General features: G+C 34.5%; 2 protein-coding genes across 12 annotated transcripts in view; both read right to left on the reverse strand.

The window, feature by feature from the left end:
- mapre2 (microtubule-associated protein, RP/EB family, member 2) overlaps window positions 1–1,506 on the reverse strand; it is a 14,412-nt gene extending 12,906 nt beyond the window's left edge. Inside the window, exon 1 of the mRNA XM_043226628.1 lies at window positions 1,376–1,506. The gene's annotated coding sequence lies outside the window, so the exon portion shown is untranslated. The remainder of the gene's footprint in view (window positions 1–1,375) is intronic.
- Window positions 1,507–3,107: 1,601 nt separating this feature from the next.
- Window positions 3,108–22,350, reverse strand: dtna (dystrobrevin, alpha). Of its 11 annotated transcripts, none has more exons than XM_043227128.1 (24): window positions 22,158–22,350; window positions 18,422–18,489; window positions 17,360–17,440; window positions 17,037–17,250; window positions 16,815–16,900; window positions 16,180–16,334; window positions 15,068–15,173; window positions 14,739–14,905; window positions 13,957–14,081; window positions 13,781–13,789; window positions 13,542–13,625; window positions 12,430–12,501; window positions 11,515–11,607; window positions 9,638–9,725; window positions 9,315–9,403; window positions 9,124–9,237; window positions 7,629–7,725; window positions 7,508–7,528; window positions 6,439–6,631; window positions 5,577–5,666; window positions 5,406–5,490; window positions 5,141–5,308; window positions 4,097–4,134; window positions 3,108–4,013 (listed from the first exon to the last, which is right to left on the reverse strand). In XM_043227128.1, the coding sequence occupies exons 2-23, from the start codon at window positions 18,486–18,488 to the stop codon at window positions 4,131–4,133; spliced, it is 2,208 nt and encodes a 735-aa protein (XP_043083063.1). In that variant the 5' UTR covers window position 18,489; window positions 22,158–22,350; the 3' UTR covers window positions 3,108–4,013; window positions 4,097–4,130. The 11 variants fall into 11 exon arrangements, 10 of the variants coding, with proteins under 10 accessions (XP_043083063.1, XP_043083060.1, XP_043083066.1 ...); XM_043227125.1 differs by lacking the exon at window positions 22,158–22,350 and adding an exon at window positions 20,149–20,294; XM_043227131.1 differs by lacking the exon at window positions 22,158–22,350 and adding an exon at window positions 20,149–20,293 and having other exon boundaries at window positions 5,188–5,308.
- Between the last annotated feature and the right edge of the window lie 684 nt (window positions 22,351–23,034).

Below are 23,034 nucleotides of genomic sequence, written 5' to 3' on the forward strand. Positions count from 1 at the left end.
TTGCATCACAGCAATAAAATAGATTTAAATGCATTTTAAAATAAAAAATTGTTAACTAGTGGGAATGATAATTGGCTAGTAATCTCAAAATGGACAAATATTAGCCAATTAATCATCCTGGATATACCAATCAATACCAGTAATAACACTTTATTTTGCTTACCAATATTTAAGCGCATATACAGAGGGGTCTAACTGTCTGTGACCAAATTTTTTTTTTTACTACTTTTACATTTTCCCCATTTAAACCTGAAAATACTGTAAGCAGGACATTTTTGGATTTAGGGCATGGAAATGCTGCCGTGTAAAATCAACAATGAATGTTCTCTATTTCACATTCTTCACTACTGTAGGTCACATATTAAATCTCAAAATTCAAATTTTTATATATATATATATATATATATATATATATATATATATATATATATATATAAATTAGAATTTTGAGATTTAAATACAGCATCTGAAGAAAAGTTCTAAATTGGAATAGTAGATTAAAAAAAAACCCTCAGAATTGAGTTTATATCTTTATCTTTTTTCTTAGCTTGTCTAAATGATGAGATATAAAGAGGCTCTTTAGAACACCTAAAACTGTCGAAGAGAATGATCATCAGATCACTTTTGTTCATGCACACACTAAAGCAAAGGGGGCACAAATCAAATCTGATAATATCATTTGCAATTCATTTTTTTAATAGAAATGAATGCAAAATAAAAGCACTGCTCGGTGATCTCAGACCTTTGCACCCGGCTGTAGGTCAGGTTTGTTTCTGAACCAGCACTAAAATGTCAAACATGCGGTCATTAAGCTGTTTGTGTCGATATTACTGCATTTCAATTGCACCAGGCTGTTCAATTGTCTTTTGTTTCGTCTCTCAAAGTGGCTTTGCGGTCGACCTCTCACTTATTCGTGCAAATATGTTCAACACGTGGACTACATATCTAACATTACTGTTATAGTCGCACCTTGCAACCTAACCCACTTAATCAATTTCTCTAAGAACAGGAAGTGTGCTTAGAAAATTTAACAACTTCATGTTAACTGCAAAAGAAAAAAGAAAAGGAAAAAAAAGAAAAACAACACAAATTTGCTTGAGTGATATGATGCATTTATTAACCACGCCATCGCAAAGCATAAAAAGTGACAGGTTAGGGTTAGGACCGTGATACTATCGATGCACTTCAACGTAAAGAACAGCTGCTGCTACGCTAACAAGCTACTCTGCCTGCATGAGCTTTCAACTTAATGACAAAATTAAACATAAAACAACGGCTTCCCATAGGCTCGGTGCTGCCAGAGCAAAACCAAACCTCTCCATTAAAACATAGCATTGATAGTTTAAACACAGCGCCTGATATAAGCTCGACTCACCCGTGAACTCAACAGTAAATCCGACCAAACCAGCTGCGCTTCTCGACTTGCACCCCACCCTCCAGCGCCTCAGAGAACCATCGGCACCGCCGATGATCCACCCGCCGTCGCCGATTGGCCGACGCGCTTCCATTCTTCCCGCTGATTGGCCGACAGATAGAAAGACCGTTGTTTTATTCATTGGCTCCTCCTCCTGTTCAGATGAATGGCTGACGGAAGGAACGGATGTTGTCTTTCTCGACCAATGGGGATGCAGTGCGCTGCTCGTTGAATAGTGGACTGTGGTTTCCTGATGTTTTACGTTTTTATGTATCTAAGGAAATGAGTGATGCGTTTATTTATCACGACGGGAAACATATTCGGATGGTAGATAAAAGGCTAAATTTAGAGAAAGAATCTGCCCTTGTTTTATTGGCAGCGTGAAATTATGTGGAGCACACTGAAACATCAAATAATAAACGCTATATGAACATATATAATATAAACAGACACACAATGACTAAAATTTTAATTAAAAATGAAAACAAAAATTATGAAAATAAAGTTAAAATTAAATACTAAAATAATTATTTAATTAATATTAATTGATATAATAGTTGATATAATATTTAAAAAAATATTTGTTATGAATTTACGTTTAATTTTATTTTAAATAATGTGTTTTTTGTATTTTGTTATATTGAACAAGGACATCTAGTGGCCGTTGTGTGTATTGCATCAACACATGACTGGAAATATAGACGGATGTTTTAGAAAATAACATTAAACATGACATTTGGACACTTGATACTTGTACAACATAATGTTTTTATTTTTCTTTAGTTCCATGCAAAATCACTAAAAAGTGCAATGGTTGGCAGCAGGGTGCAAAAAGCTGCTTTTTCGTTGTTGTTGTGGTGTATAACTGTCTGTCTGAGTAAACCGTGAGAAGAATGTGAGCGCTGCGGTGTGACAGTAGCACATCAAAGAAAACACATCAATAAAAGAGTCTGGAGATGGTCAAAGCCAAACCAGTCTTCCTTAACCCACCTGCTTCAGACGGGCCTTTACAACTAAATCAAATCAAGCATGAAAACTCTGTTCTAGATCAACATATCTTACACCAAAATATGCTTTTTCAAAAGGCATCTCGCCACTCCTTTATCAACATAACAGCACATTCACTAGTGTCAGATGCTGTCACATATATATGTCTGTTTCATTGTTTCTTAAAACGTTTAAAATGTTGCAAGTTGAAGAAGAGCATGGTAAATGTACTGTGTGCTCTTTGGAGTCAAATAATATCTTCCACTGAATGCAGAGGTACAAACTTTTGAGTGAATCTCATGAAACCTGTCAAAAACAAAAACAAAAAACAAACATGCAATACTCTAAAATCCAAAGAAAGAAAGCAGAACAATGCAATATATTTTGCATGAAGAGAAGAGAATAAATAATTGAATAAATAATACATATATACATATACATATATACATATATATATATATATACATATACATATACACATATATATATACACATATACACATATATATATACACATATACACATATATATATATATATATATACATATACACATATATATATATACATATACACATATATATATATATATATATATATATATATATATATATATATATATATATATATATATATATATATATATATATATATATATATATATATATATATATATATATATATATATATATATATATTCATGTGTATATCATGATAATAAATTAATTGTATTTTTACTACAACCTTTAATTTAGGCCGATTTAAATAAGCACATTGCATTACAACATTGTTCTTAAAAAACAGTAAAAACAGGACTTATTTCCTCCATGCAAAACATATTACACTTTTATTTTTGAGAATTCTTTAAAAAATAAAGTCAAATAAACCTACAAAATGCGAATGTTGAAATTACAATGGGAAAAAAATAACTGCTGAGATTCACCTGCTTCTGGACTGTTCTTATTAATTAAAAATGCACGTCTTTAAACATAAATAAACTGCAACGAAGTACACGTACCTATCCATCTATTAAAATAAACAGGATATGATAAGCTAAGGCAGTGTATTTGTGTATCAAACACTATGAGAAAATCTCAAATCCTTCCACTCTCAAAGAGAAACAAATTACAACATAATTCTACTACGTATATATATATATATATATATATATATATATATATATATATATGCTTTAAAAGAGCATCAGGTCAAGCTGTTATGCTCTTAAAGTACAATAAAAGATGTCGTCTGTAAAGATAGCAGCTTCATTAAAGATCACCCCCACTTTACCCAACGTATATTTAAATACAGTACAAGTTTGAACAGACACACATGGAAATAAACCAAACCCAATGCATTAACAGCAAGGAAATGAAATAATCTCATAATCACTGGATTTATGGCACTGGCGGTGTTGTAGACAGTTCCATTATTTGTAATTTCCAAAGTCAGTTCACAGTTTTGTCTTAAAACGTCTTGCAGATTCTAAAAATATATTTCTATATTTATAGATTGGGTTGTGTACCACAGTACTGTTGATGCTTTTCAGAAGTGTGGTATGTTCCAGCTCAGGCCTGGTTGCACAGTGCTTCAGAGTCGCTCGATCTTCCTCCCTGCGACGAGGAAAAAGGAAAAAAAAACTTCATTTGAACCACCAAACGCTGCTGCATGGCATCGCATGTGGAGGAATACTTACCATTGCTTATTAAAACGTAGCTATTCTTGTAAAGTCACCTGGAGAAAAACAAACAAAAACAGAATTGAGAAGCTTGAGATGGACTGAATCGCTTCTGTGTCCCTGTCTGTACCACGCTCAAATGACCTGGTAACGTATGGGACGTGGGAAATAATTAGGGCTGATAGTTGTGGCACGTTGCACGCAGCACCCGTGGCGATATCTGTATACAGATGCACGGTTAAAATGAACATCATCTCGCCGCTCAAAAACAGGTGCCTGGGAGCAGCCCGGGGATACGTTCATTACAATGAAATATCCATTTGGTTTAATGGATATTTCATTTCTATTTCATCTAATTTCTACAGCAATTAAAAAGAAATAAAATTTGATATACGATGGGGCGCACTCGTGACACACCGTTGGCAAATTTCCCAGAACATTCATCCAAAGTTTGCTGCTTAGAAATGGCTTTGGGGCAGACGATAATATGGAGGCGAATACTGAAACATCAGGGACATTATTTATCTTTTATAGGGGTCTTATCTTTAACCACTTGTTAAATGCATGTGCAAACGTGATGCTGCCGATGCATTAAAAATGTTCACCAAGGCTGCATTTATTCGATCAAAAATATAGAAAGAACGGTAGTAGTTTCTATTGCAATGTATTTTAAAATGTCATTTATTCCTGAATTTTCAGCAGTCTTCAGTGTCACATGATCCTTCAGAAATGCTGATGTGCTGCTCAAGTAACATTCATTATTATCAATGTTGGAAACAGCTGCTTCAGCAAGATTTAAAACTGCTCCAACAACTGCTTCATATTATATTCTGATCCTATTCGCGCTGAATTAAAGGAACGGTTCAATTCAGTATTTGTTTTTCCTACTATGGAAGTCAACGGTGACCGAAAACAAACTCAAAATATCAAAAAAATTCATACATGAGGGGATAAAATAATATTTGTTTTTGGTGAACTTTTCCTTTAAGTTTAGCAGCATAATATGCAAATATTCACATTCAAACTGTTCTGGGACACATATATATATATATTGGATCTTACTTCTTGTTACCGTTTTTGCTTTGAAATCTCCTATAAGAAGGTCTCACCAGGACGTTCTTGTCCTGTTCCTGCGTGTGTCTGAGTCGTTCCTCCATCTTCAGCTCTCTGTTCAGCTGCTTTTCCAGATCGTGCCCATAGAAACCCCCAGACTCCAGCTTATCTGCTGCCCTACGAGACCAGAAACGCTGTAAACAAGCACCCAGGAGATCTGGACAACACGTGATTCATCAGTTAACAGCAGCTGTTGTAGTCCAGGTTGTGTTACCCTGATCTTGAAGAGCTCCTGGAGTGAAGAACGTCCGACGTTGGGAACGTGAGGTCAGAGATGCTGCCCGCTTCACTCCCCGCCTCTAAACGTCATTGAAGGCTAAGTTTGAGCATTATGACTTATTGTAGAATTATAAATAGTCAAATGTGTGTATAAATTCGATGTTACCCGAGTTAAGCTCCTTCACCAGTGAAGACATTGTGTTGGTTATGGAGTCTGCAGCTACCAGGAGATCATTTCTTAAGTTCCTTCTGGAGCCTTTAATAAAGAAATGAAATGATTCGATTTTGAATAACATTAAATATATATATATATGCATTTTCAAAGATGATGATAATCAGAAGTGACTTCTGAAGGATCGTGTAACATTGAAGACAGAAGTAATGAAACCGAAAAGCATTGCATCACAGAAATAAATCACGCTTTACAATATATTCAGATAAATTAAAACAAAAATATTTCAGAATTTTACAGTTTTTAATGTATTTTTGAGGAAATAAATGCAGTCTTGGTGAGCATGACTTCTTTAAAAATAATAATTTTTTTTCACATTTTTGCTTAAATTAAATGATACAAGTAATTAATTAAATAACTTAATTATAATTGCTACTTAAAGTTGCAACTTGCTGCTATAATAGCTGCCACTTAATAAAAATGTAATTGTATTTAATGTATTAAATTATTTTTTTTTTTAGATAAGTATAGATAAATGTATATCAGAACGCGCTTTAACCACCGTAAGTTTAACCATAACTTATGATTTATTTGCGATGTTGGTTACCACTGAAATAGTATATCAAAAGCACTTATTACATGGAGTCTAGAAAAGCAATCTTGTTCTAAAATAACTACTTCGCTGCGAATTTATTTAAACGCTTGAACAAGAATACAAATCTCAGATTTGTGCTTTTATATTCTCTGGTGTATTTAATCTATTTTTAAATGAACTCTCAACTGTATTTAACCTTTGTTTTAAATCGTCGGGGAATGTATGAAAGTCATGAAAACACAAGAGGAAGATGTCTGTTACCCTGAGCGAAGGCCTGCTGGACCTCTCCTCCCAGGCCCATGAGCGAGTCCTGAGGCGTCTGACTGGGTGTCGTATTGCCGGATGTCGATTGGACGGGCATTGGGATGGGTGTGGTATTGCCGGACACTGATTGGATGGATGTGTTTATGGTGTGGCTGGGGGAAGAGCGAGGGGAGGAGCCAGGGCCCTGGTTCTAGGAGACAAAAGGAGATTCTAAGGAGATGTAACGTTAAACCTACGCTATAATTTTTAATAAAGCAAAATGCTTGCTTATTTAAAAATCCTTTTCATTAACTGAAATAAAGCTGCAGTTAAATAAACATATAAATATACATATACATATAAATATACATATATATATATATACATACATATATATATACATATATATATATATATATATATATATATATATATATATATATATATATATATATATATATATATATATATATATATATATATATATATATATACATACATATATATATATATATATATATATACATACATATATATATATATATATATATATATATATACATATACACATATGCACATACAGTATATGATTTTAATATTTAATAAAAAATATTATAATAAATAAAAGCAAACAAAAACTTTTATTTTGGATGAAATTAATTGCGATTTATTTTTTGTCAGCACTACAAAATACAAAGTCAAACTTTGCAAATGAAAAATTGATTCGCAAATTAATGAATAATAACCAAATTGTTGGTTGTCTTAAATCTGATTGCTATTGGTGGACAAAAGAGTTTGCAGGTGTCAGTTTTAATTTTTTTGGCAGATCATTCACAAACGGTGAGTGACACATCAAAACGTATTAGTAGTTGGTTGAAAAACTGATAAAGAAGACTTAAAAGTATGTCATCAACATGCTCAGATGTAGTCGAACAGCTTGCATTTATTTGGATTGTGCTAAGCTAAATAAACAAACCGGATGCCAAAGAAGCATCGGATAATATTAGGAAGAACGAACACACACACAATATAGTTAATCTCAAATCAGCTGAAGTATATTAACACGCAGTTTTGTTACTAGACTTACGGCTCTTTTTAGCTCTTCTTCCTGTAGATGGAGCAGTTCAGCACGTTAACATGGAACTTCTACATCCTGAATTAATTAAATTGTGTCATCAACATTTGTTGCGTTTGAGTGCGATCTTCACCTTTAAGAGAAGCATGAGCTGCTCTAGTTGGACCATGAGTTCTCGACGGCTCTCCTGAAGGGCCGACATCCTCTGCTCCAACTCCTCCTTCCTCTGCCTGAGACACGAACGGACAAAGAAAGCCACCGTGTTATCATTACAACTTCGACATTAACCAAAAAACTAATTGTGGACCCATTAACAACCTGATTTGTGACCCTATTTTCACATGCTATTTACCACCGTATTTATTAAATAAATCATACAAATTAGGTAACGCTGTAAACACACCCACACGATCAGTGCAGAAAATTAGTCCGTTTATGAAAAAGATGCCACACGATTCCCACAATTCACTTAATCTGATGCCAAAGAAATGCCAATAATTAAATCAGGTATGTAAAAATATACCAAAACAGCATAAAATAAAACGCTTTTAAAACACAAATTAAAAAATGATCAAATAAATGTAAAATATATTCAAAAAATTATACAAATTCGTCCCTAGGAACCATATTCTATAACATAGTACTTTACAGGTAAAATCTAATTTCTAAAAATTGTATTTATGTTTTTTACAAAACCCTCTATCACGTTTAGTGAATATTATATAAACAAACATACAAAATAACTAATCACACACACACACACACACACACACACAACTGCACAAGACAAGACAATACAATAAAAAAATACAATGGGATGATAACAGGATAACATTGTTATTACAGTGTTAAACCTCACTCGAAAACAGAATCCATCCGGTCTATTCCAAAAAGGGGTTGGCAAATTTTATAATATATTTTTATTTCTTAGCCAGTATGTTTTTCCAAGGGTACAAAGTTATTAACCTCAAAATAACCATAGAATTATGGGTATAACTGTATCAGATTTCCACTTCATTAATAAAAACTAATTTATAAAGCAAAACATGTAAGAAAGGATATAAAAAATGATTTACGTGTTAAAAAAACAAACTGTAGTGTTTATTATTGAAAACACATAGAAACCCAGTGTGTGTGTGTGTGTGTGTGTATATATATATATATATATATATGCACACACTAGATTTTAGAAAATCAAATTAAATAGCTTTTTGAAATCAAATAGCAATAAAAAGACATTTAGAAACCAAAACTACCGCACAAAGCTCTACCCTGATGAATTATTTAATATGATTAGCGTGCCAAAATATCACGTTACTACAATTAATATTGCTAGAATAAATAAAACCACAGTAGACGCTAGGAAGCGAAAGACTAGAGCTTATTTAAACGCTTGGCTCAGTCCGCAATTCAAATCTGAACGGGCGATGTCCACAAACAGGAAGCAGCCTCAGTGTTGCAAATTGCTTTTAAAGTGCTTTCACTCATTCACGAGAAGAGCCATGGTCAGGTTTCACTCACTTTCAGTGCTGTCTATCTCGTAACCATCAGCATCTGTTGTTCACCGCATCCGATCAGGTTTCAGGGCTGTGTGTGTGTGTGTGTGTGTGTGTGTGGCAGGTGTTTACCTGAGCAGTCTCAGTTCAGCCAGTAACGTTGGGTTCTGTTGGCTTTTGTCTAACGGAGGCTGGGAAGCTTCTTCATGCTGTTGTCTCAGGCGTTGGATCTCTTGCAAAATCTCCCTGAAAACGCGCCATTTATTCGTTTTAAGAATGCTAATTCAAAGCCTGTACGATACTAAAATAAAACTCAAACTCACTTGTTCTTGTTCTCCAGCTCGGCGATAAGTTGTCGCTGCTGTTTATTGGAGTCCAGACAGAGAGAGATGTCCGCTGGGACTCTGGTCTTCTGTTAATAGTTTTCAGGTTGTATATGAGGTTAATGAGTTGTTTAAATTAATTTATGTGCATGTTTTCATAATTAAAGAAGTGTGTAATTTCTGTGGCACCACAAGCACAAACGGGTTTGCCCAACAATTCAAGTGCCCGTTACATCAATCTATTAATGGAAATGTAATTTATACAATTTTTGAAAAGGTATGGCATTAATATTTAATGAATGTCCTCTGATTGGCCATCTTACCGCTGCAGCTCCATCAGCAGCCAATCGGGAGGCGTAACGGGCGATGAGGAAGTGCTCATCGTCTTGGTTTTTATAGCTCTCTTGGAAACTGTCAATCACAAAAAAAGGGTGAAGCTCAGTCATCTTTACTGTTACTGGTTCAGAATGACAAAAGCACTTGTAACATTTTATTTATATGTAATTAATATATACACACACACTATATATACCAATTAGTAGCCTATGCAAAGCTCAAGTAAACACACTAGTGGTTCAATCATTCATCCTGTACAAAGTTTTGTTGTTTGAACGCACATGCACGCATACACACACACACACACACACACACACACACACACACACACACACACACGTGCATGAAGGCATGAGCTACAAATATTGTATTATTGTATGTTATCAAATGCAACTGTACCAAATATATTTTTTTGAAAAGGCAGACAAGTTTAAGGTAGTAAAAATAGCCTTTATGAATCAAAATAACATCATTTTAGAGAGTTTATCCCCCAGTACTGCCTTAATCACATAAACGATAGCACACGTAAACACATTTCAGGATCTAAGCACATCATGAAGACCACAGAGCCCTCCAAAAAGCACTGCGAGGAGCAAAACGAGGATAATCATAATATTACGAATATTTGCTGGGAAACACGATCACAGCTAAGGGTGTCGCCTAATGAGAAAACAAATTAAACATGTGGCCAAAGATAACGGTTCATTTAGAGATACTGGTGACTCTGAGATCCATCATAATCATGTGCTTGTTGAAAAACGGGAAAAAATGGATAACTGATTTTCTGTTTTTGCACATCAAATTGACACAAATATTCCCAAAAACGGCGTGCACTACTGCACAAAATTCACACACACACACAAAAACCCTGTATGTAATAATGAATCATACATGTGTAATATTAATCAAATTAGAAGTTTACACACTATTTGAAAAACAATATATTATTTCAAAAAAGTTCATAAAACGTCTTTAAAATTAAATGGCAAATTAGAGTTTAGAATGGATTAATTGAAGTCGGCAATATTTATTATAAGCAAGGGATGCTCTCAATAATTATATATTTTTTAACTATTATGTTCATAAATCTGGTGCAATAGAGCGCAGATAACTTTTTTCCCAAATTATTTATTTTCACCATAGCCAATTAAAAACAGCATGCACCCAACCAATATGCTCTCAGGAGAAACACAGCAACATGCGATCATAATAAAAACGCATAAACATCCGAAAAAAGTACATACAAATGCAATGCTAAGGGACTTGTCACACCATTCATTTTATATTTATAGATTTATCTAAAACATCATTGAAATAATTTAGATATAATATAGAAATCAAACCCATGAACTAGGTGTCATCTTCTAACAGGAATGCTGCATGAAGAATTGCAATGCCATCATTAAAAACAAAACATAAATATATAGATTATAGTTGATGAATTTATGCATTTATAAAACTCTCTAGAAGCATATTTTATCACTACACACCCTCACCGCTGCGCTCTACGGCAGTGAAATGTAATATGTTGAACACAGAGTAAATACACTGCTCAAACACAACAAAAGCCTAGCCGGTTAGCAAGCTGCAAGCAAGAGACAGCACTTCGGCCAGAACAGTCACCATCCCACATCTGGCGTCCTTTCTAAAAATGCATAGATTATATTAGACATTAAATTTACAGCATTTAAACTGTGAAAAAAACCTCCATTGTTTCCTCAAATGACAGTTTGACATTAACAGTGTTACGCTGAGGTATTCTGGGTATTGCCAGATTGACATGGTGACCTTTGAGCTCTAAAAAAAAACAGATTAGGAAGAAAACCGCCACGGCAACCTCAGCAGACCCACAGCTCGCACTGACCATGAACGGTCCTTTCGGAGGAGATTCACATAAAGTCCGATAAGTATGTGCTCATCAGCGAGCCTATCCGCGATATCGAGGCTGTACTGAACCCTGAAACCATGTTTCACAAACACAGGTGAGATGAAGAATAATGGGGTCTAAAAGAAACATTTTCTCATCTTGCAGTTCCACTATACAATTACGTACTACTGGAATGCATTATACAGAATGCAAATAGACTTTAGCTAGAGTTGAGATTACGCATATAAAGGAATAGTTTAATTCAAAAAATTAAAATGTACAGGCCATCCAAGATGTTTGTTTCTTCATTAGAAAACAAAAAAAAATTTTTGCATCAGTTGCTCACAGCTGGGTCTTCTGAGTCCAAACAGCTGGATTTGTTTCTTACAAACACGATAATTAGAAGATAAAAGACTGGATTACCTTGACGTTTTTATCATTCTCATTCTGACGGCACCCATTCACTGCAGAGGATCGATTGGTGAGAAAGTCACGTAATGCTAAATTTCTCCAAAAATCTACATCTACGTCTTGGATGGCCTGAGGGTGAGTAGGTTTTCAGCTAATTTGTATTTATTTTGGGGTGAACTACTCCTTTAACGTGATGCAAATGGAATCAGTTCGTGTGGGATGCAAGTAAAATCCAAATTAGCCTTTTATAAATTTGCAACGGACAAAGAACATGTTCCCAACGTTTGTTTTTGTCTGAACCAAAGCCAATCGGGGACAAACCCACACAACATCTTAAACGGCTTGTACTTCAATCCCTCACAGCCTTGTTTTCATTTGCATTTACTCAAAACAGTCCAGCGTATCCCATTTCAAGATGATCTTTACTCCTCGTTATTCCTTTGCACAATCATTGCACTTACAGCAGATGATAGTGACGTTATTTCATCCAAGCTGACTTACCCTTTCCCTTTCAAAAGATCTGGGGCCGTCCGGGAAAACAGCTTCATTTGCTTCGTCTCATCATGAGCACCTCTTTTTACCCCCAAAATGAGACATAATAAAACAAATTAATACACAAAAAAAGGGATCAAAATATGCTTACAGCAGTTACTGTATTTTAGAAGCATTTATATTAGCATGGGTAAATGTTTAATAGCGAATAACCAAAACAAAAATATATGTGTGTGTATTGTGTATATTTATTATGTATATATATATACAAACATACAGTATATATTTTGAGCGTATTTACATGAATATACATTTATATATTTATATTCTTATTTACATTATTATTACATGTATTTACTTTATGAAGATAACATATTGTTCTTAAATATAAATGCAATAATAAATATACACAGTATACACACATTTATATTGTAAACAAAAACATTTATTTTGAATGCGATTAATCACGATGAATCGTTTGAGAGCACTAATTTACATACTACTGTAGTCTTTGCTAATATTTTAATAAAATTTTAGTCATTTTGGCGCTATTTATTTCAGTTAATTAACATATTTCTAATTTTCATTTAATTATACAATATTTATAATCTATTTAAATAACAAAATAGCACTGATTTTAGCAGAAAATAATACAGTAAATTCCGGTAAAATGTACAGGGGAATACCGTAAATTGACCTTCCCAGAATTCCCTTCATTGCTTTTCTCGTTTTGTTGGAATTTGATGTTTTTTCTTTAAAAATATATGTTTCTTCTTATTTTAGGGTTGTATGTTACATGAATGTTGTTAAAATAATGTTTACCGTATATTTCAGTTTAATAAATCACCACGATGGCGTTCAGTGTTTGTGTGACTGGTTATCAGTGCGTTTCAAAGGTACAAAACAGGTTTTAGCATTTTAATAGGTTTCTATATTAATATTTGATCAGTTAATGAAATTACGGTACTTAACTGTAAATTTAACTAAAAATGTTGTTACAGTAGAATTCCTGCAACCACAGCTGAACGTTCAAAAACGACAGAGAGGCTTGAACGCTTTAAGCTCAGCTTGATGCCCGTAAACGTACTCCTAATGGAAGCGTCATACAGTAACAGACTCACGTTTTGCTGGAGTAAGGGTTTCCTGAGGAAGGCATGGAGTGAGAGAGAATGTATTCATTTCCAGCGGTCACAGGTCTGGGAGGCCTGCAGCAAACGCAAACAATAATTGAGACACTGCGCTAAAAGTGCGTCAGCGTGCCCGCACAGCTTCAAACATCTACATTTAGTCTTCCCCATCCAAATATTGTGAAATCATAAAGCATATGAGAATATATAACTCTTCATCTCTCTTTACTTACCATGTGTCCCTGTTTCGAAGCATAAAAGCAAGAAAAAAACAAGGCAGGACAACGTTAGCATGCACAATTTGTGTTACATTCTGTTTAATACAGTAAGTCATTTTATATTTAAGAGGGTTATTCGAGCAAATGTGTTGGATACGGCGATATTACGGTGATGTGTGGAGTTTACATACACGACGTGAGTGAGGTTGAGCGGTTTCTCTGCTGTTTCGGAGAACATCGGGTAAGGAGGCTCTCGACCGGAGGCACAGCTCAGAGATTTGCTAAGAGCATCTGACAGCTTCTTAGCTGGAGATTTCTGGAGAAAAAATATAGGACTGTACTGACCCAGTAGAAACGATATTTAGAAAAAATATACATAAATATGTTTAATGGAACCATATTAAAACCTACATTTTCTTTGCTCTTTCTAAATAACTAGAAATGTTTATGGAGAAGTGCTCATAAAATATCATAAGAAAGATTATTTTCATATAGAGGTCTTAAAGGTACAGTAAAAAATAACCCATTTAATTATGATAGTCAGAGACTGACATTTATTTCCAGCAATTTTTACATATTTCATTTGTCTGTGAGTTTAAAATCTGTCTGATTTTTTTTTTAAAACTATTAATCGTTTTATTTAGCAAATATGCACCATATTGCTCAAAGTGACAGTAAAGACATTTCTAGGAATAATTTACATTACACAACACATTCAAATAGAAAACAGTTGTTTTAAATTGCAATGCTATTTCACAGACATTCAAAAACATCTCTAAAAGTACTTTAGAAAAGTGAAGTAAGCTGCAAATTCAATGTTCAGAGTTCAAATTAGATTTGGTGTAAACTGATCTGACAGTGACTGCGGTTTCTGGCATATGCCGTCAAAGGCTAAAGGCTGTTTGGAAGACAGGACTCGTGCTCGTCACTGACACTTACTCACAGTCACGTTCCCACATGGCCGTTCACCTACCCATGACATGTACTCCTTCATCTGGTGCTGGTTGCTATGGCTGCCCGAGGCATGGCCCCTCCAGAAACACTCTTGGCAGAGTTGGTAATTATCACATTGTTGGCAACGGTAGCGGAATCCCATCATGCTCTGGCTGTGGCAGTAGGAGCACTCCACAGGATGGAAGACTAGAGAAGAGAGGATCAAAATCAAGTCAAAACTACTAATTGAACGCGGGTCGCGGCATTCCTCATTCGTTCAGGTCGTAAACGGCTAAGCTAAGTGCTGACGTATCGCTACGCCTACGAACGGCTCGCTACAAAAATGAAATAAGCATGCTTAAAGCGCACCATTCTCAACATTTGCCAGCCGGTGCATCAGCGGTAACCAAACCAGACACTGAGGAGGAGGATCCGACATGAACGTGTCAAGAAACACATTGAGCGAGACCTTTTTCTGCGGAAGGACAGCAGTTAGTGAACAAATGAGTCAAAAAATACAGCGTGCTTACAGTTTTGCTTTTTACATCTTTCTAAAGACATTGAGAATGGTTCTTGCTGGTGACTCTTGCTGTGTGCAACTGGGCTTTGCTTCCTTGTGAAGTCTTGCTTGCTGTGAAACTTTTCAGCTGTTGTCCCTTCATGCAAAAAAAGTACACTAACATTCAAAGGTTTGCAGTCTGTAAGATTATTTAATAAGTCTTTTATGCTCAACAAGGATACATTTATTTGATTAAACAAGCAGTAAAAATAGTAATATTTTCAAAAATTATTACAATTTAAAATAACTGTTTTATATTATTATATATTGTAAAATGTAATATATTCCTGTAATGCAAAGCTGAATCTTCAGCATCATTACTCTAGTCTACTGCAATCCTTCAGAGCTCAAAAGAAAGTTTTTGTTTACATAATACGTGTGTATATTGTGTATATTTATTGTGCATATATAAATACGAACACATGCATGAATATATTTAGGAAAAATATGTTATTTTTTATATATTCAATATATTTAGATATAATATATATATATATATATATATATATATATATATATATATATATATATATATATATATATATATATATATTTGGATATACACACATACAGTATTTTTTATTTGTGTTATTATATATATTATTTATATATATTCAATATATATATATATAATATATATATATATATATATACAAATAAAAAAAATACTGTATGTGTGTTTATTATGCATACATAACAAATATACACATTACACATACACATATTGTGTAAAAAAAACTTTTATTTTGGATGTGATTAATCGCAAATAATAATTTGACAGCACTAATGTCTTCAGTGTCGCTTTTGATCAGTTTAATGCATCCTTCTGGAATAATTTTTATTTATGGATTATTATTCCAAACTTTTGAATGATTGTGTCTGACAGCTTAAATAAATAAGAAATTATGAAGTCATTTCAAACCTCTTGTGGAAAGCAGGTTCTCGTGGACTGCTCAGTGTAGCCAAAAGATGGTCCCTCAAAAACCGTCATGGGCAGTTTCAGTACCTCTCTTAGGAACTGGTCAAACTGTGAGTATATCATCACTCCGTTTGGGTCTGATATCTGTGAAAACACATCTGGAGGGAAAAAGACAAGCAATCAATTTAATTTGTTCAGATAGCTTAGCATGATGCAGGTAGGAAACTTTGTTATTATACGCTAAATTTAACATACAGAAATGTCTATTTTTTTAAAGAACCTAAAAAGCGAAGACACGTTAAATCGATGAAAAGTGACAACAAATACAAATTCGATTACAATTTCCTTTCGTGCATCAAAAAATGCGAAAACATTTGAACGCATTCTCGAAACTCTTTTGAACGGTTTAGTCATTAGGATTCACCAGAAACGAGGAGAGAAGTTTTAGCTACGCTGACAAGGTCATGAGAGGCGAATGTGCCTCGTGGTTAGAAGTGACTTTCAAGTAATGACAGCTGCTCTGACCTTTAAAATGATGATAGAATGATTAATCGAGTCCATTCGCTTAAGCACCCATTAATCAGCATCAAACCATTGAACACATATCAGTTCAAAGGCAAATCCAAAGTGAAACTCACATCTTAGTTTGTCCAAAATCTTTCCTCCGCAGAGAGCAGCCAGGGCCATCTTCATCACAAAAACTGAGATCTTTCCCACTCCTTCCCTAGAAAAAGACACAACGGTCAACTAACATGCAACTGAAGAAAACTTTCGTAAACGGGGCTTTTTTTTCTGCTCTTGAAGAGCGCTGTATATCAAACATCCAGACAGATATGAGGCAACTCTGAAGGGTTTCTTACGGGTCGTAGGCCGCTAACAGGAAGTTGAGGAGGTACGAGATGGACTGGTCTACATTGATCTGGTGGGTTGTGGGCAAGCGCTTGTTCAGCTGGTAAAAGATGGTGGACAGTATTGCTTGCAAATGTGACACAGAGAACTCTGTGCTGAGGTCCATGGTGTTGAGTCTGTTTTCTCTAAAAACCTCAATAATATTCCAGATATCCACCAAATGCACTGCAAGAACAAACGGCAAATGGAGTTGCGTCATTTCTAAACCATAAAATGACTGTAAACACCATACTGCTTGATGTAAAAAGTTCGCATTAAACACCTGCACACTTACAATTGCACCTCTTCTGTATGAATCTCAGCTTGCATGCCGTCCTGTATGTGGACAGTCTAATGGAGTCCAGATCCAGTGCACCTGTAAAATGAAAACATCGTATCTCATTAAAAAAACATACAGCTTAAAGTCTTAGACTAGTGCAGGCAAACCATTCGTCACATCCCAAATAAGCTTTTGTTTACATAATGGATGTATTTGTGCTGTCTATTTATTATATAAATACACACGCAAAGAGTTATTGTTTTTGTTAACAAATAATATTACTATAAATATAGACCAGTACTGCCAAATCCATATTAAAATCCAAAATAAAAGTGTTGGTTTACATATGTGTGAACTGTGTGTGTGTGTATAATATATATATATATATATATATATATATATATATATATATATATATATATATATATATATATATATATATATATATATATATATATATATATATATATATATATAATATATAAATATATAAATGAAATATATATAAAATAAAAATGAAATATATATTACTATATATATATATATATATATATACACACAAATAAATGCATGTATATATTTCAGAAAAATGTTGTTTATATATTATTACATATTTTCATAAGTAAATAAATATGTAAATGAACGTAAAATTTCCAATATATATACTCTATGTATGTGTGTTTATATATACACACATTATAAATACACACAGTACACACACTTTATGTAAACATTAAACTTTATTTTGAATGCGATTAAGCATTTGATAGCACTAACATAGGCATGCAAATTCATGTAAATACTTTTTACATGAAACAGACAAGACTTAACTATTTCGGCAAGAGTGAAAGACTGATTGAAGAAGTTTTTTTCTCAACAGCGGAATCCATTTAAAGAACCGTTAGGATGACTAGCATTTTTAAAACATCAGAGACGATAATTGATTTGAAATAGAGATATTTGTAACATTGTAAATCTCTTTACCGTGATTACTGGGAATAAAATTTCTTTAAGCATATCGACACGTTCACCATCATATCATAGCTTGATTGTGGAGTAAAACATAGAAATACATACGCATTTCAGCAAACAGTTGTCTCCTGTCCGCCATGGCGCTGCTGTTGCGGCCTGACTCTTCAATCATTCTGCGAAACATCACACATACAGAAAACAAAAGGACAGTGTCACAGGCAAACCGGGCCGAAAACAGACCATTTGAGGAATTTGCACAAACTATGATTGTGGGTAAAAACAACATAACGCATTACGCCATTTTCCAAAGCTGTTAATCCATGATGCATATTTTCTAAGACTGACAGAATCCTAAAATAAAACAAATGACAGACAATTTGCAATAAAAGTTTGACCGGTCACACAACCTTTGACGTCAACAACAGACGATATTGGAAGAATTTCATCTTCCCTTTTAATAGCTGATCATAATTTGTGCTATTTTTACCATTTAGTATTTCCTTCTGTCTGCGGCTCTCCCGAAATAGACCTGTGACCCACCTCTGTCGTGAAATAAAAACACGTTCATTGATGAAACTCGTGTGTTTATCTCCCTTTCTTCTTCCACGGAGACCTTTTGTTATGATTCACTTTAGAGACAGTAACGTGTTTTGGACTCCGGTTGTGACCTCGATAAAAATAACATTTAGAAGATCGCTGCCTTGTGACATTCAGTACAACACTGCCTTATTTCACCAAGAAAACAACAGCATCTAGTACCACAAATATAGAGCTGAAATGACTTCTACAACAATTCAATTCTAATTTCAAAGTCCAGTTGAGGTAGAATGGTGATTGCTTGGAATATTTCATGTAAATATGTATAGGATAAATAGGGTAATCGTTCATTATGATGGTTCACTGCGTTTCTTTAAAAAAAGTTTTCCAATAATTTTGTTGCATTACAAATCATTATTTATCAAAGCTGTAAAAGTAAATTTGTACACTTCTGAGGTCATTATTTTACCGTTCGCTCTTATGCTCAGCAAGAATCAAAAAACACAGTAAAAGAGTAATATTGTGAAATATTATTATAATTAAAAATAACCGTTTTTTATTTTCCATTCTAATAATGCTGATTTGGTGTTCAAGACTCATGCTGCTTAATATTTTTATGGAAAATGACTTCTTTTTATTCCGTACGATTCTTTATAAATGTCTTTACTGTCGCTTTTTATCGATTCAATCCGTCCTTGCGGAATAAAAGTATGACTTTCTTTTTAAAAACTGAAATTTATAGCCATAACGCTTTTTTTTGTTAGTTAAAATTATACAAACGCAACCAGCGTCTTAGTAAATATTTTTTTTTTACCATCATATCATGCACTAAAGATCAAAAAATGCTTTTCGTTTGCACCGAGGAAGCCTTAAAATAAGGTTTTCCCTCCTCTTTAAAAGCGCACCTGGATTAAACCCGTGAAGTTGATCTACTTAGAAAAGTTAAACTCCCTCCTTCACAAAGCCTTTAACGCTCAATTAACTTTAAGGAATGTTCAATCGCAATCCCAGAGATGCAAGAGTTCAGCGCAACACAGGGACAAAGCGTCACACATCCAGCCATCGATATCAAATTCACCTGCGGATGTGAAAAATATCCAGAATGCACTGCAAAAAAATAGTAATGTGACACTAATCTGCCCTATTGAACTCACATCAGAGATAAACAAGCTGCCACGGCGCAATTAAGCGTAATTTAGAGTTTTGGTTCACCGTTTCAACCGTACCCAACGGAAGAGATCTAAACAAACTAATGCTATAAAAAGAGCCACAGGAAAAAAAAAAAAAGCAAATACCCTTCGGAAAGCACCATGGTCCTCTTCTCGCTTACTTATGAGCGACCGCGACGGTTCCGCCACTTTTAATAACGCTTTTCGTCAGGTCGATGCGCAACAAAAGCGGCCCGTAGAGTTTTCGGCAGCCGACTGAAATAAGAGCCCGTCAGGATCCAGCATGTGTCGCCTCTATCTTTAACTTCCAATGAGCGAGGCTCACATTCCTGTTGGGCTTAGACGGCCGGTTCAGATCTGGTTGCAAGTTTATACCGTCTCCTAATCCCAGGCCTGGTCCCGTATGAGGGGCCCGTGGAGTTGTTTGCAGTTTAAAGACTCTCTGTGTGAAATTATTAGGCAAAATGATGAGGCTACGCAAGAATGGCTCGCTAGAGAGAACTGTAATTCAAGCCCTCTAATGGGACATTTCTAGAGAGATCCCATATTTCACAGAGTCGGTCTTCTAATCTTTTTCTCTCTCTCTCTTTCTCCTTTTATTGTGGCTCTGGGATCTCCGAGCCTATAAATATCCTTTTGGACAGTCGGTGGCATCCAGGCATTTTGAGCCTGACTCCATTTTTTTTGTCACTCTCTGTGGGTGATTTATTTAGCATGGCAGGTTGAATGAAAAACGTGAAATTGTGCTTTTTGATTCGGCTCGCCCTTGAAGTCGGTTGGCATACAAGAGGTGCGAGATCTGACCCCAGACGACAAAGTCGTGTTCTGCGTAAAGCAGCTGTTCGGAGCATCTTCACCGAGTAATTAGCGCTGGATTACTCGCATTAAACCGTCTGTGGGAGTAACTGATAGCAGCTAATGCTATTGGATTTTTCCAAAACCACATAATGCATCTATCTGAGAAACACCATTGCTAGATAACAGACGGAGCTGACATGAATACAGACTAAAAACGAAATATTTTACTGTTTTATCCCATATATATATATATATATATATATATATATATATATATATATATATATATATATATAAAAATATATATATATATATATATATATATATATATATATATATATTTTATATATATATATATATATATATATATATATATATAAATATAATATTTATATATATATATATATATATATATATATATATATATATATATATATATATAAATATATATATATATATATATAAATATTTTATATATATATATATATATATATGTGTGTGTGTGTGTGTGCAATTTATGGAATTATCAATCAATTCCAGGAGATTTTGTTTACTTTTGCACATTCAGTCTTAGGTTGCTGTGAAAGCTGTGAATTGGATTCCATGAGAACTCTATCCGCAGCAAAGTGAACCATTACTCAAGCTAACTGCTTTTTCCACCAATCAGACACAGTAACTGCCCATATGCTCTGATTGTCATGGTACCGCCATGGAGCAGCACGGAACTCTGGGTAAAGTCTCCCAGCCCATTCAGACTGTGATTTACTTGCAGCCGTTCACAGCAAAAGTCGTTCTTACTCATCTCCATTTGTCTCATGCGTCCGATTAGATGACTGATGCGCTTCAGAAACAGCATGCAGTCTATTTCCACACCATTTACATCGCAGCCAATTAAGAAAAAACTTTTATGAACACAGATTGACTTTCTGTGCCTAATATAGCATATTTTCCTAATGTCTTACAATGCACTTAAAGTACAGGAAATGCCAATCAAATGCCAACAATGTTTATGTTTACAACGTAGTGTGTGAGATAAGCATTTACTGACCTAGAGATTTTTTCTGAATTACAAACGTAACGCTCATCCGAATGCACGTAATTATATAAATAGATTATGCATGCAGAAAGAAGCAGAATTTACTAGTACGCACATCACCAAAATCCATACAGTTAAACCTCATAGTTGTGGCACTGCAGCCGATGATTTAGGACACGCTGTTCCAGATGCACACTATTAATACCACGCTTGCAGAGTCTGCATCATGCCTGTTAGTAGTAGACTGTGGAGCGTTCACAATGAAGAGAGGCGTCTGGAGCGCCGTGCACTTGCTACTCACCAAACGCCTGTCATCGCCAAAACGGGTTTTAAATCGGCTCCTCCGCGTTAACCGAAGCCCATCTGCGCTGGAACGACGCTCTCCGTCGACGACAGCTTCGGCGTTTCAATACGAAAGTGTGTTTTCGCTCGCAGGAGACTCGCGGACCTCAGACCTCTGCTGCTCATTTGCTTTGATGTGACGTAATGCGCCTCTCGCGATGACGTAATGCGGAATCTCTCCACTCGACCCAGCCAGCGCTCTGCGGAAATATTAATAAATGTTTTAATAAAATTTATAAAACGGTGTGCTTGATTTGTTGTGGCAGTGTGTTATGAGATAATGATTTCGCCGAACATTTTTTAAATTAAATATATGTATTATGGTAGTATAGAATTTGCTCTCGTTTTAATTTAGATGTATAGTTTTTTTTTTTTGTTTTATATATATATATATATATATATATATATATATATATATATATATATATATATATATATTTATATATTTTTTTTTTTTTTTATTTATTTTTGCTATTTTATTTATTTCGTCGCTGGTCCTGAAACTCACCACAATTTACTTGCATAGTTTTTTTTTTTTTTTTTTTTTTTTTTAAGTAACATTATTTTATATATATATATAATATTATTTATTTATTTTTCTCATTTATCTATTTTTGCTATTTTATTTATTCCTTCGCTGGTCCTAAAACTCACCACCCAGACCCGGAATAAACTTAGTACGTGATTGCATTCGCTATTCAACATCAAAACCTTCACAACCCTGAAAGGCTTTTTTTCACTTTCTCTGTTTTGTCTATTGTGTCAGCGGTGAATGAAGGCCTCCCTGTTGCCTAGTAACCGCGCGCACGGCGAAAGCGGGGGGCTGGAAAGAAAGT

The sequence above is a fragment of the Puntigrus tetrazona genome, chromosome 24 (genome assembly GCF_018831695.1).
Source record: "Puntigrus tetrazona isolate hp1 chromosome 24, ASM1883169v1, whole genome shotgun sequence".
Taxonomy (NCBI): Eukaryota; Metazoa; Chordata; class Actinopteri; order Cypriniformes; family Cyprinidae; genus Puntigrus; species Puntigrus tetrazona.